General features: G+C 38.8%; 1 protein-coding gene across 2 annotated transcripts; it reads right to left on the bottom strand.

The window, feature by feature from the left end:
• Positions 1–2,813: 2,813 nt before the first annotated feature.
• SLC3A2 (solute carrier family 3 member 2) lies at positions 2,814–13,988 on the bottom strand. Of its 2 annotated transcripts, none has more exons than XM_075188539.1 (10): positions 13,808–13,988; positions 9,998–10,435; positions 8,617–8,790; positions 8,227–8,330; positions 7,974–8,045; positions 7,818–7,882; positions 6,900–7,080; positions 5,355–5,495; positions 5,049–5,156; positions 2,814–3,619 (listed from the first exon to the last, which is right to left on the bottom strand). In XM_075188539.1, exons 2-10 carry the CDS (start codon positions 10,431–10,433, stop codon positions 3,272–3,274), a joined length of 1,629 nt encoding a protein of 542 aa, XP_075044640.1. In that variant the 5' UTR covers positions 10,434–10,435; positions 13,808–13,988; the 3' UTR covers positions 2,814–3,271. The 2 variants fall into 2 exon arrangements, with proteins under 2 accessions (XP_075044640.1, XP_075044639.1); XM_075188538.1 differs by lacking the exon at positions 13,808–13,988 and adding an exon at positions 10,680–10,788.
• Positions 13,989–14,725: the final 737 nt, after the last annotated feature.

Below are 14,725 nucleotides of genomic sequence, written 5' to 3'. Positions count from 1 at the left end.
AACAAACAAAATTTAGCTTTGGTAGATTTTCCCTTATCAGACATATTACTGAAAAGGAACAATACCGGATAGAAAGTATAGTATACAATCACATACAGAGTGACCCCTTAGAATACCACTGATCCCTTACAAAGTCACTAGTAGTATCTCAGATTTTTCTTTTTTTATAATCAAATTATATATGTATACATTTTAGTGAGTAGAAAACAATATATTCAATTATGTAACTACAACACTATCTCCTGTAAAACACAATATACCTCCTCTTTTATAGCAAGTACAGTGTAATATAAATAAAGAATAATATTTAGCCTATCGAGGCTAATGTATAGCAGAAATAAAAAAGAAATAAGTCAGCACAACTCCTTGGGCACTTAGACCCCTCTCCTCTGCAACCTCCTGTAGTTAGTCCTGTAGTCTGTCAGCAGCCACAGATGAACTAGTTAAGTGCCAACTCCACACTCCCCAGCTACAACCCCATGGTAGCAGTGTCCCCCAGATAGGATGAAGAAAAATACACTTCCTACCGTATGTTTTTATGTTCTCGATTGTATTTGTTACATTGTGTTGCATTTTCTACCTTAATAAAATGTATTTTAAAAAAACAAAACAAATACAGTTCCTTCCTTCTCATCTGGGCTTTTTACCAGACAACTGTGTTGCAGTGAGTGAAGAGCATGGCAGGAGATTCCAGCTGTACATCCCAGCGAGAAGAAATATCAAGGCAAATGGAACTGTACAATGCTAGCAGACTATTCCTGGACTGTCACAAAAGATGCTCCAGATATGGAATACAAACAACAGGTGAAGAAGAAGCCTAAGCTTTGAGTCAAGTGGGAGAATGAGATATTTTTGAAAAACGTGAGCCAAATACTTGTCTTTTATAAAAACTAACAGATATTGCAATAAAATACTATTTTTGTTTTTTCATTTTAAAATATTATTTTTAAAAACTATGTTTGGATCCTGTTTATTTGTCCCCTTGCAGGTTCATGTACCTTAAATAACACTATAAGATAGAGTGGATACTTTTGCTACTTTAGAACTCAACAAACCAAAATCAATAAAGGAAAAACAAATTCATCAAGGAAACAAAAACAAAGAAATTGTTGTTGACCAGTGCAATCTGTGTCAGCGACACACCATCAAACAGGAACATAGTTCATTGCTGAATTATCAAGAGATCAGAATCATTTCTAGTGCTATTGGCGTTCCTCTTCATTACATCACTGCATTGGGTGATACTTCCTTAGGGCAAGATCAGTTTAATCCAAAGGTTAATTTCTCCTCTTCTGACTAACCCTCATACAACCATTTAATACTGCATGTGTGTGGCCTCAGTCTACTGTTGAGGCAGTCCTTTATACACATTTGTACATGTCCCTGAACATACTCTTGGAAAAATTCTCTTTGGCATCTTCCCATCTGTCTTTCTCTAGGATCTAGTCACCCGTGGGCCCCAACTGTTATTGAATAAGTTAGAAATGCGAGTGAAGCTCAGCGGGTCATAAAGCAGAGATTAAGACTGAACCTGCATTATGTGACCTCCTCTGCACATAGCAGGGAGGTTGCTCAGCACCACCAGCATATCTAAGATCAGAGCAGGAGGGAAGTGCCTCTGCCTGTACTGTTGGGTCTCCTTTCTTCTTCTGTGGTAAAGAGCTCCGCGATTCCTGCTTATGGCAATAAAGTTGGCGGTCACTGGTTCTCCCACTGACAGGTCTGAACTTTGAAATGTGGGGAAAGGAGGTTCGGGTGTTTTAGGGCAAATGGGAGATATGAAAGGTGTTCCGGGGTAAATGTAGATCTAAAGAGCATATGGGGTGTTTACTGGTGAGTGGGGGGCTTGAGTGACATGTGAAGAAATATGAATGGTGGAAGGAATAGATGTGGGATCTATTCAGATTTTCCTACAGCCTATGCCCCAGGAATTTAACAGGAAATTCAAAACAAAAATCTCCTTTTTTTTTTTATTGTGTGCACCTTAAACTAGCAAAATACAGCACCAAAAGATATCCTGGTGTTCTGCAATATATTCCCAAAGATAGCAGAGATCAATTTCTGGATCCAAAAGAGCAGTCTATTGTATAGCTTGTACATGTATACACAAGAATGTTACAAGGTGTAAGTTTTCTCAGTAAACAGATCTATGACATAAATATGAGACAATATATTCCAACATGTGCTGCAATCATTTTTTCTTCAGTTTTCCTTAAAAAAAAAAAAAAGCAGCAGTGACTTCAGTCAGTTTGAGTTATTTTTTTATCTATTTTCTCAGTGAGACAAGGGAGGGGAAATTGCTTAAAATAGATGTTAGTTTTGCCTCTTTAGTAAACCCCTCACATACTAGGAGACCTCAGTGGTGTCCTCCCCTTGTAACGCCCTCCATTATCTCAACCTTCATTAAGAGAAGAGGAAAAGAATTGTCAGTGCAACATAAACAGACTGGGTAGGAGATTCAATTGCCTGAGCTTGAGGATGAATTTGGTAACTGAATATGCATGATCCAATCTGGTCACTGAAAACACCAGAACTTTGCTGTCAAGTGTGGCACAGTGGAGTCTCAGATTGTGTTGCTCATATTGGGTAGGGTTTGGGAGATTTTGATAGTATATATTTTATTGCATCACAAGTTATGATAAAAGTGGAACATGACATTAGAGACAATAAAATCCTTGCTTATTTATGAAATATACATCCAGTGCACATGAGTATCAGTATGCATACGAATGTAATGTCTGCACTAGGGTCTTGGAAATACATTTACTGTACTGTAAATAAACAGTATAATAATCACACACCACAACATCAGGTCACATGTACACTACGTTTATTAAAAGGAATATTTTCTGACCAGAATGCTTTGCTCCCTTTTACTATTCCCTCCCCAAACACCCAGATACCAGCAGCAGAAACTCTATATTAAACACTTGAGCGGTAAAATACTAGATTATTTGTATGATATCATCACACATACACAACAGTGTGTGCATAATTTTTAGAGCATTTACTGTTCATAACAAAAAACCAAACAAACCCAAAGCACACTTCACTTATTGCTGTTAACGCGTTTAAGGAACTTCTTGCGTGATATGTCTGGACATTAATGATGGCGTCAGTGCACATTAACTCTTTCACTGCTATGGCGGGATGAAAGAGAGGGAGGAGTGAAAAGGTTTTGGTGAGGGCTAACACTGTGCCTCTTGGCATAAAAAAAACGTATGGCCAGAATATGGAATGTGAAAGTGACTCTCCCCTAATGGTGGGTCGGCTAACCGCTGTAAGGGTATTTCAGTAGTAAGGCTTCCCCTGCCACTAATTTTAGGTTCTTTAGGGAAATACTGCTCCCCTCCTTTCGTTCTGGGTTTGAACCCAACACCACAGAACACTGCTCTGGCAGGTTCTCCTTAACTATGGTCACCTCTGCTTCTTTCTCTGGGTGCAAGTTCATTACAGACACAAATCTTTCATTTTGGTCCCAGCTGCGCTCAAAAGCCAGTGATGTGTCAGCGTGGTGTAGTAATGTGAAATTGCCATGGAGAAGTGACCGCTCTTTTCCACGTAGCTCACTCAATCGTTTATAGAGACTGAGTAAGGAATTCTTATCATCTTCCTGATCCTAAAGATTAAAACAGAGATTAAACATATAAAGACAAAATGTATTTTGTCATATTAGAAAGCCTGTTTTACAAATGTTCTACTTTACAATTCAAAAAGATTAAAACAAAGCAAACTTGGGTTTAATCTTTAGTTATGCACTAAATAGTTTTTGGATTCTGAAACTTGGTTGCTAAGTAGAGCAAAGGTCGTTGGCAGGAGCTGCTTAGACAGGATTTTCTGAGAACAATAAAATCAGCTGAGTCAGGAGGCGATAAAGTCCTCAGGGAATGGAATGCCAAAGGCCTATAAAACTGGTTGGTTGGCAGATTTCAGTTAGGGGGCGAAGAGCACTGATCGTACAAAGATACAGACAATTGTAGGGAATAAAGGTCAGAAATGCAACAATTTTAATCACATACTAGTTTAAATCAATTTCATATTAAAATAACATTTTAAATCCCGCACAGATTAATAGTATCAGCAACTTTCAACTGTTTACTTTGCTCGACATTAGTTCAGTTCCTTTTGTGAAAATAAAACTTCTTGTTGTGCCTTTACTCTGATAGGGTGGGGATCCCTCCTACTCCACAAAAGGCAGAGTATACAAGTCATTCTCTTTTTGTGATTGATTTTAAACAGACATAAGTCAGCATATAACCTGTACAGAACAGAGCATTTTGCTACATGCATAGGGATTAGTGATGCCGACACTGATACACCTGTGTTATCAGAAAAACTGAAGAGGAGAAAAGATTTCGGTTGAAGCACAACGCTCTGCTCATTCTGCTTGTGTAGAGCCGGCTCTCTCTTTCAATTTCAACCAAACTTGTACCAAGATGAAAAATCCAGATGTTCTGAGCACATTTATGTGCATTAGAACAGCCGCATAATGACCACATACATAGTCATTTCCCAACCACACCTACCATTAGGTACAGAGCAGTCTTTTTTTTCATTTGCATTCAATTAGGTCATACAAATTGCAGTGTGCATGGGCACATGAAGAGTAATATTATTATTCTCCATTCCAGTATCTTGTTATGATAACAATCTTAGATTTAAGCTTTTAGTTTACAGTTTGGAGAAATTGTGATACAAACTATAGAGATCTGACAAAGGGCATAAACAAAAAGCAACTTAATTGAAATCTTTGCTTGACTCTTGGGGGGGGGGGGTATTCAATTGTTGCTCGGGGCGCAGCCGGAACGAGCGCGTTAAAACTATTACCGTTTATACGGTAATTACTCGCTCAATTTCAGCTCGCAGCTCCCTGAGCAGTGAGCTGAAATTGAGCGAGTAAATTACCGTATGAACGGTAATTACGTGCAATATTACCGTATAAACGGTAATAGTTTTAACGCGCTCGTTCCGGCTGCGCCCCGAGCAACAATTGAATACCCCCCTTTGAATAACATACAATTCTTCACTCTACTGGAACCCAATCTCACCTTAAATGTGATATTGTTGAGGTTATCGCGTACGGGTAATTCAGCATTAGAAAATCCATAGTTCTTCGTATTATCCCACTGCATATATGGGATACTGGACAATGCAGGCTGTGGAGTAAACAAAATGTAAGTGACAGTGTGTAGAATAGTCTAAAGTTGCTGAGGACAGAGCTAATCTTCGTGTATATTTCTAATTTAGCACAAATTAGTTCTTGCTTGGGCCTGTTTATTGCTGCCATCTAATTTAATCCCGTGTAAGTGGGATATTATGTTAATAAAACCTAAAGCTGTAGATAGATCACTTACCTGCCCGGGCAGGTCTTTAAGTCCAATCTCATCTCCATACAAAGTTAAAGGTGTGCCCCGAAGAGTGAAGAGTAGCAGTTGATAGACACGCAACAACTTCTCATGCACCACAGAAGCCATGTGACCGAAACGCGGTCTGACCTGTAGGAACAAAAATATTACATATAGTCACTAAAAATGATGGCTACACTTTAAATCTTTAATCTATATGCTATATGTTAAGACGCCGAAACGGGAAGATCGGAAACCTTACACAATATTTATACCCAATACAATAAAGATTAGTTGGCATTGTTTCTCATTCTTTCCCCACAATCTTCTCTCAAAAACCGTTATCGGGTTTATTCAGATGTAATAAATGTCTCACTATACAATAATTTAGTGTGTGACCAAGTGACAAGGGATCTGTGTGACATATAGGGGCGGCATAGTGGCTTAGTGGTTAGCACTTCTGCCTCACAGCACTGGGGTCAGAAGATTGATTCCCAATGATGGCCTTATCTGTTTGGCTTTTGCATGTTCTCCCTGTGTTTGCGTGGGTTTCCTCTGGGTGCTCCGGTTTCCTCCCACACTTCCAGAACATACTTGTAGGTTAATTGGCTGCTATCACATTGTGTATGTATGTGTGCGAGAGAAAGAAAGTGTGTGTGTAATTTCGACTGTAACCCCCAATGGGGCACGAACTGATGTGAGCGAACTCTCTGTACAGCACTGTGGAATGCTATATAAATAGCTGTTGCTGATGAGGATATAGGTATGCTCTTTGTAGCACGGCCAGATTTGAGATACAACTGAAATATGACACAGTTTGCTCATTGCCTGCATTGAAGGACAGCATAGCTTCCTTTGTGGCTTGCCTGGAATCACCTCATACTGAAAAAGGAGAAGATGTCAATCCAGAACTGTCACAGACTGATTCACACCCTGCTAAGGGTTTACTCCATCATAGACAGTCCTTAGGAAGAGGAGTGTTAAACTCTTCTTATAACTATCTTTCAATAAAGCTTTGGGCCTATGATTCCCCCCCTCCCTAACCTTCTTCCCATTTCACCATCACATCACTTGATCTTTGTTGAAAATGTCCAGTTTATGTGATGAATGAATAGTGCAGTACATGATGTAGAGTATAGGACAGTGATGGCTAGCTAACCTGTGACACTCCAGGTGTTGTGAAACTACAAGCCCCAGCATGCTTTGCCAGTTATCAGATAGTTATCTGCTGGCAAAGCATGCTGGGGCTTGTAGTTTCACAACACCTGGAGTGTCACAGGTTAGCCAACACTGGTATAGGATGTCACATCACATGCCATATGTCCTGTATTGTACTAGAATGTTTGACCGATTGATGTTCGATGTTTCGGCTGCGGTGCATTCAAGTACAATTGTATTGTCTTAAACGGTTTGTTTTTTGCATGCCAATAAAGTATCATTTTTTTATTTTTTTTTAAATCACAAATCAATTCCCTTGCGCTAGGCACAATTAAGAAAAGAACATTTTTGAAGTTACTGTCCTTCCCAGAACTTTCCCTCTGGAGCTGTACTTACCGCCCACAGTATCCTGTCCTGCTCACTAGCAGGCTGTTGGTACTGCTTGATTCGCTCCCCTAGAGATTCAACACTTTCATTGTTAATCAAATAGCGTGTGGTTAACATGCCGGTAGTAGTATCATTGAGGATCGTCAGCACGCTGTCACTGTGAGGATCATTAGCAGAGGCAAGCAGCACCCTATTGTGAGAGTCAATTGAAAGGTAAGGGTTAAAACAAACACCAACATTTGTTTTAAAAAGGTAGATTACAGTGTGTGTGTGTATGCATATAAATATATAACAAGTTATACAGTAGTTTGGTGTTGTAAAAAAAAACAAAACAAACAAAACAAGTGTCAACTGTATGCAAGAAGCAGAAAATATTTGAGTCTTTTGTCCTATTTATAGGTCTTTTGCTTTGTTTTTTTTATTATTTTTGCAGTGCAAGTTAGTTTTATCATGTAGTGTGCATGTTTTAATTTTACAATATAGACTAACGTTTAAGAATGAACTATTCTATTGCTACTATGGCACTGCAAACTATATCTTGTAAGACAGCAGCAAATGGCACATGGAGCAGTCATTAAAGCTGCACGGCCACACCTAGTATAAGATTTTACCAAGGTGCCCCTGCCTGTTGCTGGATCTCCAGGGGCTGCTCTGTGCAGTCTCTTCTCCAGACCCCCCCCCCCCCCCCCCCCGGACAAAAACCCGGAGAAGGGGGGTGGGCAGGAAATTGGGCCTCTGACTGGTCCTCCAGCTCACATCCCAATCGCCACCATTTAAGTTGGTTGACCTAATGGTTTGTAATACAGTCCCAGGTAGGGGGAGGGGCACCTTAATAAAAATATTTTATACTGGTAGTTTTAAATGGAAAAAAAGGATATTGCAGGATGCATATTGTAATATACAGTATGAGGTCTGCATACTACTCACCTTTCTTTCCCATCGGAGCTGTGGTTAGCAGTGATATTTCTGAATTCTGCAAGGAGCTCATCTGGCTATAATGTCAGAGAAGGAATAATAAGTTATAACACTTATAAGAAGCTTGTTAAAACAAAAGAAAACGTGAAGTACTGAAATACCACTTACATTATGCATATTCTCAATCCCATTAAAATAAATTCCTCCAATACCAAAATCTAGCCAAAAATGCATGGCGTCCTGCAGAAAAGAACATTGAATAGTGTTACTTCATAAACTCATGTAATCTGTCAACAACAAACACCATTAATTTGTTTCACAATGTATAACTTCTCTTAATGACTATTGTTTAAACACAGGGCCACCGATTGAAAGTAACTTATCTTTCCTTAAGAAACTCACAAATAATAATGCTCATTACCTTTACTTGCTCTAGCAGCGCACTCTCTAGTGCCGTCTCATTCTTGCTAAACCAGACGTTTTCACCATGGTAATTTGGAGTGAGGTCTAAAATGATCTGAATGCCTGAAGAAGGAAAATAGGTCAGTTTTCTCCAATGACACAGCTGCTTCCAGCAGTGTACAACTATGTTTTGTGAATCAACATAAACAATGCAATTTAAAGTGTAGCTGTCACCTTCACACAGTGTAGGCAGCCATTTTGTGGGCGGAACCAAACCCCAGGCTATCAGCTCGCTAACAACTGGTAACATCTCAGGGGATGTCACTTGTTCCAAGTAAAAGAACATAGCACAGAACCTGAATAGACAATAGGCTTACTTAATAATATGATACACAATCAAGGCACTTACTCTTCTTGCGAGCGGCTTCTAAAAGATTTTTGAAATTGTCAATTGTCCCATAATTTTCATCAATTTCCTTAAGTTTAATTTCTGAAGGATTGTCTATAGCAGAGACATGCAAGGGCCCAATCACCAGACCCTTCACTTTCAGGCTGCTGAGTTCATCCAGTCTTTGTTGTATTCCTGAAAAATAGAAGAATGTAAGATCAAGAGCAGTTAAAAAGACTGGTTACACTTTTGTTATTATCCTCAACCCCCAAATGTACACATGTGCCTTTTACAACTTCACAAACTACAATGAAAAACTAACATGCAAGGACAGCATGCAAACAAGTGCAGCATTCTTATACCCCCTTCACTGTATATCTTATGACCTAAGGAAACAAAGGATTTACTTGGATATAAGAAAAGACTAGTCTGGGCAATGTCTAATGCTATGCTAAAAGGCATTAAAGAAGTAACAGGCCTATACTTAAAATACTAGGATGACACTTAAGGAAAAACAATAAACACAAATCATCAGTATGAATATGATAAGTACATTAGTAGTAGACAATGAAATACTGTAAACCCAGTTTCAGTATCAATGGAAATAGGACATTATTTTTTTCTCCAACTCATATTTTAGATAGATACATTGTCATGGAGGTGGAAAACAAGCCAGATATCTCCAATTTTCAACCTTTTATAAAATGGTCTCTTTATAAAATCAAACAAAATAGAAGTAATGTGGGATTTTTTTCATCTACTCATAAAGGATCATAATGTCTCTCTATGTTAAGCAATAATATCTGATAATGAGATGTTTATTTCATTAAACTACATTTTTACCAATAAATTATTATTGTGCTAGTCAGATTTGATCCTCTCAATTCACAGCATAAACAGTCCCATGACTATAACAAACAATGCCTGAAAGCTAAATACACAAAGAAATATGGCTATAAAGATATTAATCTTTTATGAGTAATTACACACATGTAAATTTATTATGTAGCTTGTTGGCTGTACTTTTAGGGATTTCCACTGCATTATTAGCTGCACAAAAGAGCTGATGCAATCAGAATTCAGACCAGCTCAGACTAGTACAGAACAGCTTCCTGTGTGATGCAGGTCTTCTGATGCAATCCTGTGATGCTGTGTCATTCATAGATCAGCACAAAATTAGGACAGTCTTACTTACTAGTGCAAATGTGGGTAAAGGGCTAAATGTAATGAAGTGAAGCAGTGACAGACATGTACAGGGTTCAAAAATGTGCTCATAAGCTTACACTCATCAAACTTTTACTAGCTGACATAAATAAAAAGGGCTTCATGTTACATGCACCTACAGTACACATCAATCTGCCCACACTTCAAATGGGATCATAAATTTTCTTTTCATACTTACCAGCAATGTCACCAATTCCATTATTGTCGGAGTCTTGGAAGGACTCAGGGACTCCAAGCAGGTAAAGAGGTCCCTTATTCCACCACTCCATTGCAGGCAATGGATGACAGCGAGGGGCTTGGACAATGATTACCACCGCTCCTGCTAGCATACCTGCCCATCCTAACCAGAAGAGAACAAGCAGAGCCCAACGGACTCTTACCCAGCCTGGGGTGCCTGCCACCTTCAGAAGCTCTTCTTTGGACAGTCCAGTGAACTTCTGAGCCCGGCTTCCAATTTCATCATCTTCATCCTCCAGCTTTACTTTAACTACACCATTCTTCTCACCTCCTCCTCCAACTGGAAGGTCCTCTGCCTCAGCAGCCATGGGCTGCTTCTCTGGGTCAATTTCATTCAACTCAACGTCTTTCATATCTAGAGCTGTATCTTGCGTCATGTCTAAAGGAACATCACAAATCAATAGGGTTAAAGTAAGAACAAAAAATACAGACTAATAAAAAGCCATAATAATAAATTATACATATTTGTTTAAATAAATGGTGAATATATACTAAGTGTAAATTGTATATCTTAATGATAAGCAGTCCTGTAAAGAGTCATAAGAGTAAGAATCTAGAGTACATCTATGTGCACATTTTTCCCAGATATCTGATTACAACAAACACATCTATAGCTGTCTCACCAGTCTCTGTGTATTCAGGGGAAAGCAGTCAGGTAGTGTTTGCTAGCTCTGCATGTCAGAGACTGTTAAATAGATCCTGTGTCCCTCCCCTTTAGTGCAGGGACTGCCTCCTTATTCTCTTAAGGAGGAACTGTAACCCACTTTGTTGCTACAGTGTATTTATTGAAAGCAAAAATAAAAGGATTGACATAAAACAATCTTACTGATTAAAAATATGGACATATTTTTGTGTAATAGTTCTTTATTAGGTTTTAACAAACAACAACAACAAAAATACAGAAAGAAATGTCAAAATAGCAGCAGAGAAACAAAGGACAATGAAAGTTTGTAAAGAATGGAACATATAGTCAATATCACAGTCATTAGACAGACGTCCCAGCACTGAAGCAACTTAGTAAAACACTGTAGAAGAAACTTATAGTCATCTACCATGCATAAAGAAATAACTAGCAGGGAAATACTTTTAATGGGTATCACAAAATCTAAAACAGAAAAATATCTCTGTAGAGAATTGATATTTGTTACTGTAGACATGGGGGCACTAGAAAAAAACATTTTAATTGTACCAAAACAAAACATCTGTTAAGTGGTGATGCTAATAGTGGAAGTGTCATTTAACATACACTATGTGAAAAGGTACTTAAAATTTAGATACATTTTAGCTTGAAAATTACAATATATTATATTCATTATTAGAAATGTATCAGGTTAGTGAATTTTGGAAATTGCAATTAGTCTACCACAAACCTATACATGTTTAGGTGCTAACACATGTGATAAAACACCCACAGTAGGCTCCCTTGTAATGTAGACATAAGTTGTCAGAAGGATACATGACACAGACATACACAACTTGAGCTAGCTGGATGTAATTACTAGTTCAACTTTATTATAGTTAAGAAACCTAAGTGTCAATCTATAAAACGAGAGTAAAGTTTGTTTATACAGATGCAACTCTGCTATTAAAGCTTCCTACACAGCTGTTAATTTAGTTTTTAAAGCTCCGATAGTCCAAAACATTAAGTTATAGAATGGATCTGTGCAAACACACTTTGACATGCGGTCACTTCACATTCAAAAGCTCAACACTTAATGAAATACAACGATGTTCAAAGGGAATTCTTAGAAATAGTGTTTCCCAAACTCAGTCCTCAGGTACCCCCTCCTAACAGTGCATGTTTTCCATCTCTCCTTGCTGGAGCACAGGTGCATTCATTACTGACCAACACATTATAACAAATCTAAAGGTGTTATAATTATAATGTGTCGTCAGTAATGAATAAACCTGTGCTCCAGCAAGGAGAGATGGAAAACATGCACTGTTAGGGGGTCCTTGAGGACTGGGTTTGGGAAACACTGGCTTAGAACATAAAAGCCTATGTTGCAGAGAAGATTGCACCATAGGGTTGCATAGATTTCAATGAATATACCATTTACACCCGGCTGCATTGAGTTATAGTTATTTGTTTACTACATTGTCTTGTAATACCATGTACTGTTTTGTTGTTTGACCTATGTACAACGCTGCAGACCATTTGTGGGGCCCTATAAATAAAGGAAAATAATAATAAACTGAGGTGCACTACTTCTAACACACTGGTAAAGCAACGACAAAGTACAAGGTTTTGTCTATGCTTTTCACTAATGTTGTTTTTCAATGCCTGTGTGCATGAGCCCTTAGGGATTAGTGCTGGGAACTGGCACATAAAACACATTTCTATTTGGTAACTTGCTGGTAACAAGAAAAACAAAACTCATATCCCCCTGGAGGAAGAGATACAAATCAAAACCTGTTTGTTCAATATTTACTTCGATTCAATCCTTGAACAGTAATTATGTAGCAGGGACTGTGTAGATTACAGATAAGCCTTAACTACAATGCTGTGTTCAAAGGCAAATAATTTATCTCTGAGTACAAAGTTACCCTAAGAGCTGCCAAGTATATTGTTTGTAAGGAGAATAGAAGAGCTGTAAATGTGGGAGAAATGTTTACAGGGCATTGGAATGAAAATTGTAAAACTATAACAAGATTAACCACAAAGAAATAATAATTCCCCCTAATCCCACCAGGAATGCACATTTATTTTGGGAGTGGAAAAAAGTGAATTGCAAACTCACTTCATTATATTTCAGTCCCATACTATTACCTTTTCTGGGAGATCTGTTAATATTATTTGTAGATAGTGTGAACTTTATACACATTATAGTGCACAGCAACTACAAAACAAAGATACAGTAAGGTTTATAATGTGGGGGTGGAAATTTTAAGTAAAAAATATCAGTATCGGGGAGGTCCTATAGCTTAGTCAGCAGTGTCTGAACAAAATGTATAATATGTAGTATAATATTTATACGTAGTCTGTGCATTTGTTGAGTACAGCAGGATATGTTAGAATCTGCATTAGAGTATCTACCATGAGGTCATGTATAAACAAGTTTTTTTTTTTTAATCGTTTTATTTACAAGAAAGGGTGGGATACAGAAAGGAAAAAGGAGACATTTGGTATTTACATTGAAAATTATACATGACCTCAAGAATTATAAACAAGTTTTTGTCTGTGCTGGGAGTCTGCCAGCAAACACAGTAAACATGTTCCTGGGATGAACTCAGGAATCAGATTGCAGGGCAATGATCTATAATAAGGCGTAGTACTAGGAAAGTGCTTACTGATGGAAAATACTGTGTATGGAGAAATGTGTTCTGTCTGTAATAGAAAGGTTACCTGACTACAGCCCTTATTAATAGAGGCTTATTTGCACCCAGTAGGTGTTTGAATGACTTAATTAGCGGTGTTCTGCCATAAAATGGGTTACAACCCTCGACAGAGTGCTGCTTCTCAGCTCAAACAAGCATTGTGCAGCGATGCAAAGATCTTTAGGAGAAACGGGGGTCCTGTGTGTTATGTTCCTTAATGTGGGAAGTGGGGACCTAATCATGTGAGCACATAACCAACACGGTGGGGGGAGAGAGAGAGGGGGAAGTCGGGGGCCTGTTAAGGAGGCTCTCGCTGAACACAGGGTGGAAACAAACACAAGACTGGGCCGATCCTGCTGTGCTGTACGACATCCAGGAATTCACATAAGAGCAGATGCAGGAACACAGTAACATGTCTGCCCTGTGGAGTTACCTTCCTGGGATTGATAGAACAGAATGTGCAGACACACAGACCGCCGCAGCCCGTCCAGGGGGGAAGAGGAGGACGGACACTCGTGTTGTCAGTAATGATAGACTAGGACAATGCACTCTCCGTGGAAGACACGGACCCACGCGTATCATTACGTGAACAGTCGCTCTCCTATTTGCAGGATCTCCCGCCCTGTCTCATATCACCACGCCTGGTGTAGACCCCTCTCTGGTAAGAAGTCCTGTGATTAGCACAGCGCACAAAATGGCCGGGTCTGTGCACGAAATGGCGGCGTCATGTGTTATAACTTCGCAACACTGCATATCATCAGTTTTAGCAAGTGCTACTTTTCGAAAGTAAAACAGGATACAAAAATGTGGCTAATAAATTATAAACAAACGTTATGTTCTATTTGTGCACTACATCCAAACATAACACCTAACACCCAGTACATAGCTCCCAACATGTCCGAGCATGGTATCACGGTGCTCCCTGCCACACTTACCACCTGACCTCCCCTTGGTAACAAAAGTTGGCGAGTATAAATCAAATTTGTAGGTCTATCATCATCTATTTATTTATATACCACCACTAATTCGGCAGCGCTGTACAGAGAACTCATTCACATCAGTCCTTGCTCCATTGGAGCTTACAGTCTAAATCCCCTAACATACACACACCCAGACCAAGAGAGACTAAGGGCAATTTAATAGCAGACAACCTACCAGTGTAACCTACTATGTTTTAGGAGTGTGAGAGGAAACCAGAGCACTCGGAGGTATGGAATTGAATAACTGATGACAGTTATTCACTTTTCACTTCCATAGCAGATAAGCCTTATTTTTATTGTACTTTGGTACGCGGTCATTTCACTTACTACCTTCATTTACACAGGTTTTTTTTTTATTTACACTATGTTTG

This window comes from Mixophyes fleayi, chromosome 10 (assembly GCF_038048845.1).
Source record: "Mixophyes fleayi isolate aMixFle1 chromosome 10, aMixFle1.hap1, whole genome shotgun sequence".
In the NCBI taxonomy this organism is placed as follows: domain Eukaryota; kingdom Metazoa; phylum Chordata; class Amphibia; order Anura; family Limnodynastidae; genus Mixophyes; species Mixophyes fleayi.
The sequence above is the reverse complement of the archived record's forward strand: the minus strand, read 5'-3'. Positions and strand labels throughout refer to the sequence as shown.